Genomic DNA, 18,952 nt, shown 5'->3' on the forward strand with positions numbered 1-18,952 from the left:
TTCTTAAATGTTTTTTTATATATATTTTTAAGATTAATTTTTATTTATTTATACAAGCACTGGGTACAGTCAGAAGCGCGGGAGGGTGAGAGAATTCACCAGAGCCAGAGCAGGGAGCAGAGCAGGCAGAGGGACCGAAGTACACTGCTGAGGGGAGCAGCGGGTGGCAGGAGAGGTCTGCGTGGGACCCTCCTCCGGTGGCCGGGGAGCAGCCGGGGATCGAACCGGCGCCTCAGAGGCCGCCCGCGGCGCCAGCGGGGAGGCCCTCATATAGCGATTTAAAACATGCAAAATATTGACAAAATACAATGGGGGCCTAGAAATGATGGTTAAACGTTGCGCTTCAGCAAACAGCTAAATTACTTACTGTGGCCAAACCTATCACTCCACGCACGGATCTGGTCCAGTCTGTTCCCTCACTTCTTCTGCCAATCTGTGCTATTCGTCAGTGAGTGTCAGTGGGAATTTATACAGCACCTACTGTGTGCTCAAATGCAAAGGAAAAAGCAACTGGGTTTTCCCCAGTGTCCTAGAATTGATTACAGTCTAGGTGGGGACAAAGTTCTGCATAAAATTCAATGTCTTCTTTTCCATCCTCCTTGTTTCTTGCCAGTCGCTGTGCCAGCCATGCACAGTCCTGTGCGCCCAGTAACCATGCCTGGAACAATTGAGGAAACCAAGAATTTTCTGGTCGCAGCCAGGGTAAAGGATGCAGATCCGTCAAGATCAAGAAAAACAAAGATAACAAAGAACATAAAGTTTAAATTCCAATGCAGCATAAACTATCCCAGAAATTACATCACAAAAGTTCTTGATCAAGATATTCTGCACTACAGTATCCTGTTGTGGGATGTTTACTAATAGATTAAAGCAATAGGTAGGAGCTCTCACTGGCCAAATCTTGGTGATTTGAGCACCCAAATTAGTAAAGGACTGTAATGAGCCATTGAAAAAATAAAAAGTATAAATCCACGGTAATACTAAATAGATAAAAGCATAATGAAGAAGAGGATTTTTTTTTTTACAATAGAATATCATGTGCTGGTTGGGAAATACGAAGGGAATACATGAGTTGGAAAATAATCATTTTGTACATTAGCACAAGGCAAGAATTATCAACGGACACTAAATCTAAGGGAAATTTTTTTTAAAGGTTTATTTGTTTGTTTGTTTATTATTTATTTATTATTTATACAAGCACTGGGTACAGTCAGAAGTGTGGGAGGGTAAGAGAATTCACCAGAGCCAGAGCGGGGAGCAGAGCAGGCAGAAGGACCGAAGTACACTGCTGAGGGGAGCAGCAGGCGGCAGGAGGGGTCTGCGCGCCATGCGGGACCCTCCGGTGGCTGAGGAGCAGCCGGGGATCGAACCAGCGTTGCAGAGGCTGCTGGCAGCTTTGATACCCAGCGCTTAACTGCTGCGCCACCAGGGAGGCCCCTAAGGGGAAATTTTTGATGAGTAGGATATTTGCATTAACATAGTTTCTCCCCATAGATTGTTTATTAGTAGCAAAGGGGGGGGGGGGAGGAAACAATAATTATATAGTGGCGAAATTGGGCAATGCATTCATCCCAAATGAGAACAATCTACTTCTTAAATGAGACTTCAAAAATATCAAAGTCCTAAAAAACAAAGAAAGGCAGTTCCAAATTAGAGACTAAGGAGACAGGACACAATGGATGATCCCAGATCAAATCCTAAATGGCCGGGGGAATAATGCTGTAAAGCATATTTATCAGTAGCAATGTTTAAATTACTATAGTTGATAACTATGTTTATGTAACAGAATATCCTTAGGAAACACCACTTACACCACTTAGGTATATTTGGTGATAAAAGGCCATGATACATATAAGTTATTTTCAGATGGTTCCAGAAATATATTACATTAACAAATAGTTTGTCGAGCTTGGACAGACCTAGGCAGAGACTGAATGGTCTGGAATGGAGACTGGGTATTAGGAAGTACTAGAAAACATGATAGAGTAAAGAGAAGGCCAGTCCGTAAGTCCCTCAATAGCAGTGTCTAACTAGATCTCATGCAAAAACTAGATCCCCCTAGCATAGGGCACTTGGCCAAACCCAATGAAGTGTTCAATACACCCTTATCATTTTATTTACAGTAATTTCATTAAGCCCAAAATCAAGATAAGGAGCTTGTCCCCAACCCTATACCTAACAGGCATACATGTAATTCTTAATGGGCATTGAATCCGGACAAGGACTTTCTAAAGCTTGAGCCACAAGTTAAGGAAGGGCAGGACTTGGACACAGAGGGACAGTAGGTCCAGGCAGCAATACTGTACAGTACTACTGGTCTAATGAGCAACTTTTCTAAGGAGCACCCACATTTGAAAATAATGAACCTTCAAGAAATTTGTCCTTGCAGCAAAAGGCTGAATCTCCCTCGGCGGGGGAATCTTAGACAGGAGACAATGCTGCTTACCCTTGGTGCTGACAACTGGAGCCCTGGTTGTTTATTAGGGCTCGATTCTCTCCCTAGAAGCAACTGACATTCCCCCCTCCTCAGCAAGACCCCAGAGGCAGGCTGTCATCACCACTGTGGGCCCCTTCCTCCCTCACCTGTGCTCTAGCAGGACTGTAGGCAAATTTTCATTGAACCCATTTTGCCCCCTAACTTGCATGAAAAATTTAGCCATTTGTGTTCATTTATGATTTCTTCTGACTGGCTAGTCACTTTTAGGACCTGAGTCTTGATGATGCATTACTAAGTAGAAAGCTGCATTAGAGGTGGAGTCGGCTAACTATGGCCCACAGGCTGCATCTGCTGCCCCGACCTACGCTTGTATGACTCTTACTAAGAATCACTTTCACATTTTTTTTTTTAAATTTTCCTTTTTATTTATTTATTTTTAAAGAGGACCAAAGTACACTGCTGAGGGGAGCAGTGGGTGGCAGGAGAGGTCTGCGCGCCATGTGGGACCCTCCTCAGGTGGCCAGGGAGCAGCTGAGAATTGAACCAGTGGTGCAGAGGCTGCGGGCAGCTTCACAACCCAGCGCCCAACTGCTGCGCCACCGGGGAGGCCCCACATTTTTTAATGATTGAAAAAAAATCAAAAGAATAATTCAAGACAGGCGAAAATGAAAATCACATGTGAGTTTAAAATTTTAGTGTCCATAGTTTTATCAGTACATAGCCACGCTCATTCTTTTGCGTATTATCTATGACCGTTTTCATGCTATAGTAACGATGGAATGGCTGCACACACCACATGGCTTGCAAAGCCTAAAATATTTACCAGCTGGCACTTTACAGAAAAACTTGCTGACCTCTGACCTAGAGCAATGATTCTCAACATGGAACAATTTTGGCGACATCTGTTGGTATTTTTGCTTGTTAGAACTGGAGACATGAGGGGCAGGGTGTCAGGTGTGCTTCTGATATCTAGGTGGGGATGCTGCTAATCATGCAACAATGTATGAGACAGCAAACCCCCCCCCCAAGAATTATCTGACCGCAAATGGCAATGGTGCTGAGATAGAGTAACCCTTGATTAGAGAAACCTAAGATGCTTCTAGTAATGGGGTAAGTCCATCCTTAATAAAGGATACCTAGGTCTTTAATTTACATTAGCTCAGGTCCCCTTCACAATTACTCAAGCAAGGGAGTTACTGATGTTCTCCTTTCACAGATTTTTTAACACAACATGCCCCCAAAGCACACAAAGCTAGTAAGGCTGTCTGGCTCCAGGGCCTGTATTTTTCCATACCTCGGGGCCTCCCTCTGCTCAGTGACATCAGAAGCCAGTGTTGTCTCAATTGACTGCCCCCTAGTGTGCGAACTGCCCAGAGACAGGCCAGTGTCTTTTCCTCTGGTGTTCCAAAAGTTCCCAGGCCTTGGTACTGAGAGGATGAGGAACACTGTCTTATCTCCAGCATCTGGCTATTCGGGAAATGAAGCTGAGAAAAAGAAACCTGACCTCAATTGCTGACAAAATTATGAAAATTTTCCACTTTCTCTCTTGCCCACACTAATGCAGGGAAGGGGAAGGCAGGAGGGAGGGAGACAGGACAGGAGAGGTTCCTCCCTGGTAGACCCAGGACACAAAATACTACCTGCCACCAACAGAATGCCTTTCAAGTCAAAAAGAACAGTCATTTCCATGAATTTTTGGGATTTTGCACATCACAGGATTAAATGAGAGAAGACATACAATGAGGAGTTCTTTTGCTTTCTGGAATTAAAACTCACCAATCTTATTCTGTAGGATCCACGTCCTCTGTTATCCTAGTTGATACTGAATTCAACCTGATCAGTTAAATCCATGCCAATGAGGGAAAACAGAGAACTCATCCTGAGGGAATTTCTGGCCCAGAATGGGGGGAGGGGGAGCAGCAGCCAAACTAAGAAGATTGCCCACAGACTGCTGGTGCCTCCCTGCACCCCTCAAGTCACCCACTCCTCCTAACGCAAACCCTGGTGGGGTCACCCCACCTAATGATTTAAGATCAGATCACACAGTCATTGAGCATTTCTTTGAATTTTATTGAAAATTGACATGGACATTAGAAAGGTATCAAGCTAAACAGTGCTGGTTTTGGGATGTTTCTCCTGGCGAAGAATGAAAGCCCCGCAGAGGAGGGGGGCAGTGACTGGTCACACTTTTGAGCAAAAAGAACAAAGGAGAAGAAAGGAAAAACAAACAGATTGTGGAAAACATGCAGAGAGACTCGAGACACTGGCCAGTGGAATGGCGACTGCTGTAGGAGTCTATGGGGATGAGCACACTCACATGGCATTTTGATGCAAGTCAAACCAATGAATTCAAGGCAGATTTATCAACATCAAAGCTCACCCTCCAGATCCCAGGTTGAGCAGAGACCTCTCTTAAAACCCCAACTGGCCTCGCAAGGTTGAATGGATCATTTTGCTTTCACTAAGTGTAAACTCCCTCCTGCCTCGCCCTTTCCACCTGAGTGTTAGATATTGGATCCATTTCCCCCCATGCTGGGAGTCTGCAGAAGGTCTGTGAATGCTGACGAAGATACGAGTGTCGCTGGAACGTCTTTTCCATATTCAGAAATGTTTTAATAGTGGCCGGAGACAGTCCAACCATTGAACCGGAGAATTGTTTAAAAAGAAAAACCGAAAACTCAAGCCCAAACCCATGAACAGCACTTCCACACCCACAGCTGAGGTCTCCTGCCCCAGTCACTTACACTTGGGTGAGTCGTCCTGCAGTGGTCTCTGAGGTTACATTGGGTCCATTCTCCAGCTCTGACGGCTCCTTTCCTGCCTTGTTAAGTTAGGACAAGACACTTCCATTTAAAATGCCATGTAAGTCAGGAGAGAGCTTCTTGCCTGGACACAGGGACACATGAGCACTAGTTGGTGCGATGTGGCGTGGGGTGTGTATGTGTGTGTGTGTGTGTGTGTGTGCACTCAGATTGAGGGGAGAGGGAACTGGTTGGTTTCTGGTTTGAGACAATATGGAGCCCTAACTCTTCTATAATGGCAGTCTTCTCCTTTAGACTTAGTGCAGCTGCTGAAGACAAGATTAAAAAAAGCTGGAGAGGGAGAGAGAAAGAGAAAGAAAACATGAAATTAGCCAAAGAAAAAGGACATTTGAAGTAAGAGAGGGTGAGGGGAGCGGGCAGTGTGAGGTAGCAAAGATGACACTTGAAGAAGACAGGTTAGAAATGAGGCCATTGATGGGCCATCACCACCACCACCAGGGACATCTGCTGAGAGGGTTTGAACAACACCACACACCAGTTTAAAGCTTCTTGTTTTTAATGAAAAACAAGCACATATTAACAGCCACATGTGAATGCCAGATGAATAAAACAAAAAACAAAACCCAAAAGTGATGTTCACTCCAACTAAGGAAAGCAGACTTCTTGGCTCAAGAGAAAGGATGTGTGTGTGTGTGTGTATGTGTTTCAGGAAAGCCATTCCATTCCAGTCCGTGAAAATAAAAGCACAGACCCTTTCAAGTGACTGGTTTTGTTTCACCAGAAGTAAACAATACTTTGGTTATTGAAGAAACTAATGATTGTACTAACTCAAAAGTTTTTTCACTGAAGAAGGAAAAATTTTTTTTCTGTTTACAGTGAAAAAGGCTAGCCAACAAAGTAAGCATTTACATTCTTTTAAAAGCCTCGGTGGACTATCTGAAGGCCTTGGGGTCACTCACAGATTAGATTTTTCTCCACCAGACTCTCTAGAGTTTGTTAGAGATGCATGCCTAGGCCCCCTTCCAGACTTCCAGGAAAGCTGACCAGCGAACAGGTGTGTCCTGGTGACTCCTGGTTCAGGAGCTGGCCCGGAGTTTTCTGCTTTGCCTGTCTTACCCACCCCATCCTTAGGTAAATTTTTTTATGGGGAAATAAAAACCTCAAAGGCTCTCTACTACAAACGATTCAGTTTCTCTCAGCATCAAAAGATCTCGTCTTCAGGAACATACTGGGACAGATCGAATCCACTTGTGAAATGGATGGACAGGCAGGAGACACTGAATTCAGCCTGACTTCTGGCAAGAAACAGCTCTGGGACCTCCCACAAGTCTCTTCATTTCTTTGGGCCTTAATTTTCTCTTAGGAAAAAAAAAAAAGTAGGTCCTATCTGTGTCAAGGACCAAAATGTCTCCCTTAATACCAAATTCCTGCCTAGTGTCTGAAAGTCTGTCAGAGGCTGGGTGGTGCTAATACTTTCAGAAGTTTTCAGAGCATTTCACATTAATCTGTAAACAAGTGCCAATGAAGGAGTCTCCTAGTTGTAATGCAAATAACTACCTGAAGGGGGAGATGAAGACCAGTTGGTGGTATAAGTTTGGGGTGCTTTGGAAGAAGCAGCTAAGAAAACAGCAAAGCTGCCAATGTCGCTCCCAAGAAGACATGGCAGCCCTGACTTAGCATCTCTCTGTGTAGCCATACTTCTTTTATTTTTTGAACCTCCAAGGCTAAGGTCTCCTTAAACCCTCCAATGAAAACTTTGATGGTCTCAAGAAACTAGCTTATGCTTTGGCAACCTCATCTTCATATTTGCCTCTGGCCACTAACCCATCAGTAACTCACCAAGAAATCCCTATCCCAACTGCAGTCTTGCTTTGCCAACAAGAAAAGGTGTGTGCCTATGTTCGCTTTTCATTTTGTCTGCTTTTTGCTTCCTATTATCTATTATTGAAGTAAGAAACCCCTCAAAGGCCTAAAACTTTGGTGTTGCCTTGTTTGTGTGTTTTAAAAGCTGATAAAAACAAAAGTTAAAAAAAAAAAGGAAGAAGGTGGTCATGCTCAGTGCCCATGGGGCTGGGAGGCAGAACTCAAAAAGAAGGACTTGAAGTGGAAGTTCATCATGGTAGGGAGGGGGCATCTGGCTGCCTGGGACCCCAAAGGAAAGCTGTCAGTTAAAAGAGGAACCTTGACTTAAAAGGCTAAATGGAGTCCAGTCCAGCTGTAGCGGGGAATACTATTCAGTACACAGCCATGGATTACTGCAAAGGAAGGGCAGAGAAACGGCATGTTAGCCACACATCATTTCCAGGTCACCTCCAGCTCTCACTGTCACTGGCCAAACACCAAAGTCCACTCTGCCTCGTGGCCCTGACAATAGAGGGCTCTCTACCTCAGAGGGGGTTCCCCAAACCACTGTCGACAGGTGCTGTGATAAAAACTGGGGCTGGAGTATTTTTTTAAGTATCAAATCCTGAGACAAGAGATAGTTAAGAACCTTCCAAGGCACAACCCTCTTTTCACCTCTCCAGATGATGAATCTCACCTCCTCTTACTGGGGGACATGTGCAAAAGACACGTTAAAAATCATTTATCAACTGACCAAATCAATAGACTGGAACACTCATCAGAACAAAACCCAAAACAATGATTCTTTTGACTGCTCGAGTTGGCAGTTTACAGCGTGGGGTTATGAGACCTGCTGCCCTGCCTTGTTTGGCTGGTGTGAAGCTTTAAGGGAAATTACAGAGGCACCTAGGAAGAATTCCACAAATCTGTCATGCAGGACACTAGGCTGGTAATCATATTCAGGTTTATTCTCCTTTCCGCATCTGTGGGGTACCCAGAGTTACAGAGAGGGGAGACATTTATGCTCTTTTCTTCAGTGGTTGTGTTTTCTGGGAAGGATTGGTGTCAGTAAACTTGTTCTGGATTTTAAATTTTTGAGTATAGCTACTTTGAGTGAATCAAAGGGTTGGACTGAGGTTAGAAGGAAAAAAGGCATAAAAGGAACTCCCTTTGGGGCCTTCTGAGGTGGGTCTGGGACTCCCAGGGTGCAGGAGACTAAGGGGGAAGCCTTGGCGGATGCAAAGACCTCAGGAACGCAAACCGCAGTCAGTTGGAACAGGGGTGGTGGAGAGTAGCAGATGGGAGTCCTGAACTTGTTACGATCTGGCAAAGTTGGGGGTGTGGCTGGGGGTTCCAGTAGGGGGACTGGGATACACCATGCATCTCCAAGCCATTCCAAGCATCTCCAAGGACTGCTGGCTTCTTGACCAGAGGTCAGACACTGTCCTCAGACTGTCAGGATTTTCTAAACCTTGTCAGGAAGAGAGGGGAGGGCACAGGTCATGTGCCCCCCACCCCGATGTGTTAAGGGGGAATTAGAGAAAGGGAGGCCCAGCTCTGTTGTGCAGGAAAAGGGCATCTACAGGAAACCCAAACTGAAAATGAAAAGAAAAGTCGGGTTAATGAATGGAAGGATTAATGTACAAAAAATAAAAAGGTTAGAAGAAAATGGTTTAAGTCACGATGACTAATGGGTAAATTAGAATGCAGCTATGTTAGATGGTCTTAAGGTCTTATTGCATTGGCTCTTGGGAACGCTCTTTCTCACACACCACACACCACACACGCCCCTGAACAGCAGCTAGAGTGGCATTAGTTAGCAAAATAATTCTCAACTGCCGTGAAAATACTTTTTATCTCTTCTAATTGCCAGGTCCTGCCTAACAGCCCCCACACACGCCTCATGCAGGAACACCTTCAGCAACTCTCCAGGTGGTCTCGGCCCACCGCACAGAGTTCCAGGACCTCAGCCCCTGCATCACCTTGTCCCCGGGAGAAAGGGAGCAGGCAGAGGTTTCCCCTCGGGTAGCCATCGGGGTAGCCCCACTCAACTAACTGGTACCTCAGGGCAAGACCTGCTTGAGAACTATTTGCGGAGGGGTGCTGGGTTCCCCACTCCGGTCCAGGCCGCAGTTACCTACAGACCCTGAACTATGGCAGCCCATTATTGTTTCATGTTCACATAGCACTTTGACCTTTCTGTCATCTGACCCTCATCTCTGTGATACATAGGGGGCAAGTAGTATCGGTCCTACTTTGACATACGAGGAGACTGCGATCACAGAAGCTAACTGCCCGGCCCATGTTCCCAAAGAGAGAGCCCCGGCCCTGCCAGAGCCTGAGGCCCCTGGCTGTTTACCACTCCTCCCACCCCCAATGTCCCTGAGAACTCTTCATCTGTGCATCTAACCCCTATTTATTAGCCAAAGAATACATTTATGTCATTAAATAAATACAATTATTAGATATTTGGGAGGCATAGTTAAAACATATGCATATGTGAGTATGTCTGTACAGTCATGGCCTCAGCTGAATACAAACCTCTACACACACACACACACACACACACACACACAAATCACGTGAACAGCAATTTATACCAGAAATTACGAGTTCCAGCTTTAGCACTAACACACTGTGTGATCCTTGGTAAGTCCCTTAAATTCCCCTCTCCTCCACTTACACATCTTATAAAGGGAGGAAGAGTATGCCTTTCTTCTCTTCCTCAAAGGACTTCGGGAAGGTGAAAATGAGGTATCATATGGAAAAACACTTTGGAAAGTAGTAAAAATGTTATAGAAATGTGTAGCTCTCTTTTTCTTCATCTTCCTAGGTGGAAAGAAACCTAAACACTACAGGAGGCCTATGTTCTGAGCTTCGTGGGATAGGAAGACAGGTTTCCCCCGCTCTCCAAAAGCCGGATGATCCTATTTGGCATTTGTCGGTAGGTTATTTTGGAGGTTCTGGGAACACTAGAACTTTTTTACATAGAAATGAATGGAAACAGTGATCCAAACCCAAAGCAATAACCTACCAACTAAAGACAGTGAACTTTCAGGTAGTAGAGCAAACCCTTATTTTCCCATATGATGTGCACCACCACCCAAAGGGTCAAGGGCCAGTAACCATTGACAGACAGTATCTGCAACTGAGATACGACCACACAGGGGTTTCTCTTACAGTTGCAGTAGCTGCAAACAGTGCCTCAAGCCGTTTCAAAATCAGTGATGAAGAGGGAGCTGTATTCCGCCTGCACCCTAGTTACTGAGGGGTGACTCTGGAAAGGAACAGGCTATCTTTGCTGCTTTCAGATCTTGAGTAGCCAAGCCCACCTTCCCTCCCCTATTTGGTTTAGAACTGCTTTTACAGTCTACTGGGGGGCCGCCTGCCAGGAAAAGCCAACATACTTGGGATTGGGGTTGGCTGTTCTGCTGTTTGCCAATTGCTTCTCACTTGTAAAGTATGGCTTTAATTATAGTTTTGTCAGAATTCATTTTAGTAATGGCCACTAACAAAGATTTACTCAGGGAAACCTGAACCAAATTGTGTCAAACCACAGGCAATGAAACCCGAATTCATGGAAATCCAACGTACGAGGATCCAGCTCTCCCGGTCCCCTTGTTGAGAATGGGGTAACAAAGAAAATACGGGTGATCACTCCACTTTGCTGGGCACTGGGACTACTACAGCGGAGGAGTGACAGTCTAGGAATTTAGAGTCTTCCTCAATGAAAATCAGCTGTTTAATTCAAGTCAACTAACAGGGCATGCCTTCCAGCCAGACAATAAATCATTTCATTGTTCTTTTTAGGGTTGTTTTCTTTGGCCCAATTTCATAGGCCTTATGTTTCAGAAGCCTCTATGGACTTCCTCTTCAGGGTTTGCTTGAAAGTCGAATGTTTTGCCAGCTGCCCAGAATCCCTGGTGCACTCGCTGCAGTAGTCAGTGTGGGACGAACAGCAGGCTCTCCATTTAAATCATAAACTACATTGGTAAATGGGGAGAAGTCTTCTCAATATTTTACATTCCCTGATCCAAACATACCAAATGTAAAAGCTGTTTATGAGACAACCAGGGTACTCTGAGCACTGACTAGATGTTTTGTGTCAGCAAATTGTTAATTTTGTAGGTGTGATAATGGTGGTGCTGTGGTTATGGGGTTTTTAAAGAGGCATTATTTCTTAGAGAAATTTGAAACTGTAAGTCCCTCATGTTAGAGTATTTACAGATGAAATGATATGGGTTTGCTTTGCAATTATCCAGCAGGTTTGGGATAATAGATGAAGCAGGGCTGGCCTTATGCTGATGGGCTTTTGGGGGCTGAGTCATGGGTGCATATGGGTGAGGGACGCACGGTCCTCTTCTTTCCCTTTTGTTCCTGTTTGAAAGTTTTTATGGCAAAGTTTAAAAAACTATCACTAAGCCTAATTGTGTCAACTTGAACGTACTTATGTTCCTTTTCCACTCACTGCCTTAGTATAGTAGAATAGATATAAGGTCCTTAATTGCTCTTATCATCAACCTATAAGCAATGTGATACCAGGAACTGCTTTAGTCACTTCTGTCGACACAACACTTAGCCTTCAGGAATCCATTTTACCAAAGGTAACTTGCTTACCTCCTTTATCAAAGGTGTTCATGAAGCCAAATTAAATGTAAAGAATTTTCTAGAATATCTGAGAGCTCTTTATTTTCTTCCACTTCTGTGAAGGTTTGAGGGATTATACAGCCAAAGGAAATTTGAAAATGTTAAGTCCTTTGGCTAAGGAACAGCCACCAGAGGGAAACAGAGAAGCGAGCTTCCATTGGCTTGAAAAAGTCCCAAATCTGAGGGTCAGTAGTGACTGAAATTGCAGGACAAGGTTTGTGAACTCAACTGTTTCCCTCCTCATCGCTAGAGTTTACTTAATCTTAGAGTAAGGATTAAGGCTCTTTCAAAAGAAACGGTCAAAATGGAAACCTCAAATACTCATCACAGGACCCTTCTCTGTCACCCACTTATTCTAGCAGGAAAAATATGAAAACACCCTCTTTTAATCAGGCAGGCAAACAATCCACATGTACACTTGAAACCACACCAAACTCTTTCTTAATATCTAAGTCACAAGAGGAAACCAGCTGGGACAATGAAGCAGCTTCTTTTAAGATTAGATATGTATGTTGGGTGTGAGGAGGGGCAGATTTAGGTAGATGTGTTCTAGAAGCCACTGCCAGTTCTATTTAGAGTTAATAAAGCTTACCAGGACCATGGGTCTCATGCAGCATGCAGCAAACAGCAGAGTTAACTGTAAAACAGTAAGAGCTGATGAAGATGGAGTGAACTTAAGGAGAAATCAAATATTATGAGTTGACACGAACAATGAAGAGTTAGAGGTCAAAGGAGATTAGGAGTTAGGGGAGGGGTTAGGAGGGGTGAGTGGGTTGATAGGGACCCCGAAATGCTGGTACTCATTCTTAACCTCTTTAAGGGTAGCCAAAGGAATCCCAAGTATGTGATTCTACTAGACCCAACCACCATCTTGCAAGAAGAAACGCTATTAACACCACTACTCTGAAAACCCACCAGCACAGTGGGGCAGGGGGTACAGATGTCATGCTGGGTTTTGCAGCAGTTCATGGAATTACCCAAGAAGCCCAGGCCCAGGGCTACTTAGACACCTGGAAGTATGGAAGAGGACAGTCTAGTTTGTGACGCCCTCATTGCTACTATGAGGTGTGAGATGGCAGCAAAGGTTTCTTCCCCCACCTCTGAATTGGAAAAGGGCATAGTCCCCAACCCCAAATAAAAAGGTCCCAACTCCAAATAAAAAGGTTTCCATTCCTGCCTGGAATGGAAAGGAGTCAGTTAATTTGAGGAGACTTGGAGAAAGCCTGGGCTGGGAGGAAATTCCACTGAACATTTGCAATGGAGAATATTTATGCTTTAGTACCAACGGAGTCCCAACCAATGAATCTTCTAATTCCTGCCTGCAGCTGGTAGACGTGCCCCGGGACTGAGTTAACACACACCATAGGGCCATGAAGGCAGCAGGTTAGAACTGGAAGAGTAATTTTGGTTTTTCTGATCTTCAAAACAAGAATCCATTCCTGCTGATGTAAAGAACACACCGTGACTGATCAGTTAATAAAGTGTGCCCCAAGAGGCTTTTTTTTCCTGTTGAGCTGAACTTTATCCATCAGGCTATACCCCAAAAGTTAATTAGGCAGTGGATTTGACATCTAGTGTTGTGATTCCATAACAAAAATCTCTGGACTGTGAAAGCATTCACATTCCATTTTGGAATAGTCTACTCAGATTGCAAAACTGAGTGGTTTCAAATGCGAAATGGTTTACTCTTGAATCAAAGTCACTGTTTCATTCCTAAGTGATCAAGCCGGACAGAGAGGAAAGGGAAGGGTTTCCTCTTTCTGGCAAATAACCAATAGCTGACTTGAGGCGCAAGTGGCTAAGAACAGAAGGCAATGAACATCCCCAAGTTGGGAATCCTCAGGTCCCTTTAGTAAGGACGTTGCCTACCCCTCCAGCCCAGGGCAGCTCAAGTGGCCCTGCATCAATGAGCCCATGGGAACACTGGGTGCATCCTCGGTGTTGTACAGGTGCCACTGGAGATGCTTTTCTCTTCTTGAGTGTTGGGATGAGGAAGGGGTAACTTCTGCAAGCAAAGCTTGGGGATGGTTCCAGGTTATGGACCCATCTGGTAACCAGGAGCCCCTGCCGTCCTGCCTGATCAAATACCAGGGAGGGTGGACGGATTTGAAATCATGCCCCAGATTGAGAATGGGCCACACAGAGTATGCCAGCATCCGAGGGCTCCCCAAGTACTGCAGGCTGGCAACAACAGAGTGGCTAAGAGGGAGGGACAGCGAAGAGGTGGGAAATCGGGGCTGTTTGGCTGCAGCAATGAGAAGGGGACTGCGGAGGGTGTGAGGGTAGGCCTAAGGCCACTGGATGAGCAAACAGGCTAAACCAGTCAGCGTTAATCTTTGGGGGGTGCAGGTCGTGGTGGGGCGAGGGTGCCCGGAGACGCCTGGTAAAGGTTCTCTCTTTCCTCTCTGTGTGGCACCGGCCCTCCTTTTTGTTCATCTTCTTCCAACTTTTCAGCTCTCTTAGTCTCCTCTCTCCTTCCTCCACTCTCCATTCCGTTTGCTTTTCTACTCTCCTCCCTCCCTTGAGTTTGCAGGGCTTTCCTCAGAGGCTGGGCCTCTGGGGCCACACCTTCCTCTACTCTCAGCTACCCCAGTCAGGGAGTCCGTGGGTCCCTGATCTTCATTCATACACTGAGACCAGTTCTAAGCTCCCAAACCCATCTATCAGCCCACAGCTCACCCCTGGACACCCTTCTCAGCCCCCTCAGCGTCCAGGCCCTGCCCTGAGGAATTAAACAAAGAGGAGAAAGAAGCCGCCACCCGGGAGCTGCCAACCACTTACTTTTTCTTCTCTTTGTCTCTTTTCAGAGTCTGTGAGCCTCCCGCCTGGGAGCCCTGGGACTGCAGCAGCTCTGCCGCTGTCTTCCTCTGTTTGAAGGCGTTCACTTCATCGTCCAGGGATTTCTTCTTATCCTCCAGTTTCTTCTTCTCGTCCTGGTGTAGTTTCTTCAGACGGTCAAACTTCTCATGCAGCTGGCAGGGAAGCACAGAGAATTTTGGGAGAGTCCCCCAGTGAGCAAGTTCCAGCTGAGAGGAGCCCAGGGCAGGTGGGGGTGGCAGGGTGGCAACTCCATAGGACCCTGGGACCTGCCAGGGACTGAGATGATGGCACGAATGAGCACCATGTTCTGGATAGTTCCCTACCCCTGCCATTTTTCTCTCCAAGTTTCTGTTCCTGAATATGGTCAAGGAACAGTGCATTCTAGTTAAACAAATATTTTATTTAAAAAGAGTTGCCATAACTGGTAGATAATATCAATTATAACAGTCATAACATTTACTGAGTGCTTACTTAGGCAAGGCACTGATTTTTAGACGCACTTTTTATGTATTGACTCATTTAATTGTCATAAAAATCCTATGTGGTAGGTTATGTGATGAAGCTGTTATTATCTGCAATTTATGGGGGAACAGAAGGGCAGAGAAGTGAAGGAATTTGCCCGAGCTCAATCCACTCTTTACAGAATTACATAATGAGACTGCCCAGTGTGAAAGCTCCGGCCTTTTCTTATCCCTTCCAACCAAGGAGGGTCACCACGGATGGCAGAAGAAACCTCAGCAACGCCAGAGTTGGTCAAAGGAAATACTTGTCCTTGGCCATGGAAAGAGACAAAATAGTTTTATAAAATGGATTGAGTGTAGAGATCTCAGCCTTGACCAAGGGGAAAACTTCAGTAGCCCTGAGTACAGCAAGACACCCAAAGGAAAAGAGCAAGAATACTCTGGCATGCCATTGTGATGAGCAGATCAGGGAGCGGGGATCTAGGTGGTCACATACTCGAGCGTGATAAACTACCCTGAATAGTCAGAGCAGACCATGTGGAATTTCACTTTCTTTTGAGGTTCCAGAAGAGAGTTTAGGATTCTGTAACACTTCTAGCACACCGTAAAGGGGGTCAGGTCTCCTAGTCCCCTCGGTATCTGGGTCTGCCACTTACCCAGGTGTGGTGCCTGATGGACTGGCTGTATAAACCAGTTTTTACTAGTCACTTGGGACGGGACAGTGGAAGCTCCACCGATCTTTGCTTTAACCTGGCTTTGGTCCATCGGCTTTTCATTCATTTACCTTTAAGACTCCCTCCCCTTCCCTCCTAAAAGTCCTGGGTGACCTTTTTCTTTTGAAAAAGGAAAGCAAAATAAATCAATACTCTTGTCACGGGCTTTGGTGATTAACTCCAGAGAGTAACAGCAGATTAAAGGAAGAGACTTGGGAAGGAATGAAGTGCTTCTCTTCTTTATGGGTTTGAGCCCCAGAGAGGTGAAGCAGTTGCTGACATGACCCAAACTGGAGCTGAGGTCAATTAATTGGGCATCTGTAGGCGAACTGGTCAGGCAACCATGGAAGCAAGGCCACAGTTAGAGAACTAACTGCACTTTATCAGGCATGGCTGAAGTAATGACAACCCCGGAGAGACCATCAAACTTTGTTTAAAGACCCACTAGAGTCACGCAGATGTTTCTGTAATGTGAAATAGAACAGAATATCCAAGAGATGGGGAACTGCCCTAGCTATCACTGGGTTAGGTATCGAGGATTGCCTGAGCCATCTTTCCTTGTGGTCATCAGAGAAGGTAGGATGGGGAGGACAGCCAAGGACGTGATCAACAGTCCCCACTGAGCTCCAAACTCCCAGGAAGAGGAAAAAGAATCAGCCTGCCCCTGTTAGGTCTTAACTCTTAAGCAAGTGCTGCCCTATAGAACTTTCTAGCAATGATTTTTTTTTAATAGAGGCATGTTTTATTTATTTATTTGTTTGTTTTGTTTATACATGCACTGGGTACAGTCAGAAGCGCGGGAGGGTGAGAGAATTCACCAGAGCCAGAGCAGGGAGCAGAGCAGGCAGAAGGACCGAAGTACACTGCTGAGGGGAGCAGCGGGCGGCAGGAGAGGTCTGCGCACCATGTGGGACCCTCCTCCGGTGGCCGGGGAGTAGCCAGGGATCGAACCCGGCGCTGCAGAGGCTGCGGACAGCTTCACAACCCAGCGCTCAACCACTGCGCCACCGGGGAGGCCCCCAAGCAATGATTTTTTATCAGTACTCCTAAAGATGATAGCCATTTGTTGGATGGGGACTGGGCACTTGAAATGTGGCCAACACAACTTGGGAACTGAATTTCAGATTTTATCTAATTTAAACTTAAATAGCCAACTAGGGCTAGTGCTCACCATAGGGGACAGCGCAATTCAATGAGAAAACATCCAGCCTTGGGGAAGGCCCATTCAAGAAGAAAGGTCTCTCTGAGGCCCATTCTTACCCAAATTTAGTTTCCTTTTCCTTCCTGCCTGGCACACAGGTGCACATTTACCTCTTTCTCTGCTTCTTTGAGTTCAGCTTCTTTCTCTTTGACTCTCTGGACGAACATCTGTCTCATCTCCTCTTCTTTTTTCTGCAGCTCCCCTAGGAACTCATTCCTTTTGGCCTCATACGTCTCCTGTAAACTGCAAACACAGTCGAGTTAATTTCCCCACCTTCAGAATGGCTGCCATTCGATGAAAACTGGTCCCAGTGATCCTCCCTGGGTTCTCCATCCGCCCTTCCCCAGTTCGGGGAGAGGAGCACCAACAGAACCACAGAGCTAGGGCAGCTGGCTTGGGCTGTGATGGCACGGACATGGGGTTACTTATCAGGGATGGGGGAGGCCAGGTGAACTGGAGAGATGTTGGGAGCTAGGAGAGACTGACAGCATCTGCTTCTCAATCCTTATTTCACAGATGAGGACACAGACCCGCAGAGGTGATGAGACTGGCTCTGGCTGAGTTTCACACAGCTAGAGGCAGAGCTTCGACCAGAAACTGGGTCTCTAGTCTCCTAATCTGGATCCTTCTACTGCACTCTGCTTCCAGGTCCTGTCTGTAACTCAACACAGCCATGATCTAGGTCAACAAACAGCCTATGACACTGCACCCTGTGCTCGACACAGGAACAGTGACATGCCAGTCCCTCGACAGGTAGAGCCAACAGCCACTGTGCCTCCTATCAAGGCACTCGGAGTCTGGGCTGTCCAAGTGAAAACATTCAGCCTGGACTTAGTTTTCAATAAACAGGAGTCCACCTGGTGAAGAAGAGGAAGAATTCTTTGACTGTACTCAAAGAGTACAGTCCATGGAAAAGCATATATGGGGAAAGAATGGAGTACGTGGGGGTCCGGCATCACCCAACATGGCTGCAGAGGCTGGTGCAAGCTGGAAAAGTGTGGGAGATGGAATACAGGCCTTGGATGCCATAGTAAAGACCTGGACATTCATCCACCTCAGGGTTTTAAGCATGAAACCTGCTTGATCCAATTTGAAAGTGAGAAAGGCTGTAGATTGAAGAATAGACTTGCCAACAATCCACTTAATGTTAAGGGCTGATGGCAGGGTGGATAAGCCTGGGGGGAACTTAAGGGACAGTAAAGGAAGCCAAACTCCTAGGACTTGGGAGGAGTCAAAGATGATGATGCTGGGGTTTTAGCCCAGGGAACCCGGTGGATGGCAGTACTATGAACAGCAACAGGGAACACTGGAGAAAAAATATTATCCGAGATGAAACATATTTTTTCTCCGGTGTTTCCTGTTGCTGTTTGTGGTACTGCCATCCACTGGGTAGCCTGGGCTAAAACCCTAGCATCATCATCTTTGACTCCTCCTAAAACAAAGGGGGTTGGGAATTGTATGGGGACTATAACCAAGATGAAAATGAATACATTATGCGAAATGAAAAAAATGATGTAAAAAATATATAAAATTTAAAAATAATAATAATAAAAATAAAAATTATATATATGCATATACCATTTCAAAATAAATAAAATATTGAACAATCAAAAGAAAAAGTTTCAGAGGGAAGAAGACGAATACCATGTTAGACAGCTTGAGATTCAGCAAGTCAACTCTAAGATGTCCAAGTGAAAACATCCAGCATGCTCTTGGGTCAATGGGTTTGGAGCTCAAAAGTCAGGTGTTAGTTTAGGAGTCATCTTTTTCTAGGTGGTAGTTAGTAAGAGTAGAAAAAGCCAGCCACAAATTCAAAAGAGAGGGAAAGGAGCTGAGGTGCTGGGAAGAATTCTGGGGTGCACAAAGAGTTCAGGATAAGCTGAGGAAAAAGAGCTTGCAAATGGGGATGAGAAAGAGTATCCAGACAGGAGGGAAACCAACCAGAGCAGTACTAGCAAAGCCAAGGCAGAGAGAATTTCAGGAAGGATACAGTGGGACGGGTGTCAAATGTTGAGTTGAGATTAAAGAGAACAAAAAAAGATGGGATTCGAAAAAATGTTCAACATCAC

General features: G+C 45.5%; 1 protein-coding gene across 3 annotated transcripts in view; it reads right to left on the bottom strand.

The window, feature by feature from the left end:
- Nucleotides 1–7,429: 7,429 nt before the first annotated feature.
- Nucleotides 7,430–18,952, bottom strand: part of SEPTIN6 (septin 6) — a gene marked incomplete at both ends in the record, with an annotated part of 59,246 nt that continues 47,723 nt past the window's right edge. For 2 of the 3 annotated variants that reach the window (XM_084259251.1, XM_084259250.1), the window contains 3 exons: nucleotides 7,430–7,454; nucleotides 14,470–14,660; nucleotides 16,994–17,126. In XM_084259251.1, the coding sequence (XP_084115377.1) occupies nucleotides 7,430–7,454; nucleotides 14,470–14,660; nucleotides 16,994–17,126 (349 nt within the window). Of the gene's footprint in view, nucleotides 7,455–14,403; nucleotides 14,661–16,993; nucleotides 17,127–18,952 lie in introns of those variants that run through there. The other variant, XM_084259252.1, reaches the window with a different exon arrangement.

This window comes from Talpa europaea, assembly GCF_964194135.1.
Source record: "Talpa europaea genome assembly, chromosome: X".
NCBI classification, from domain to species: Eukaryota; Metazoa; Chordata; class Mammalia; order Eulipotyphla; family Talpidae; genus Talpa; species Talpa europaea.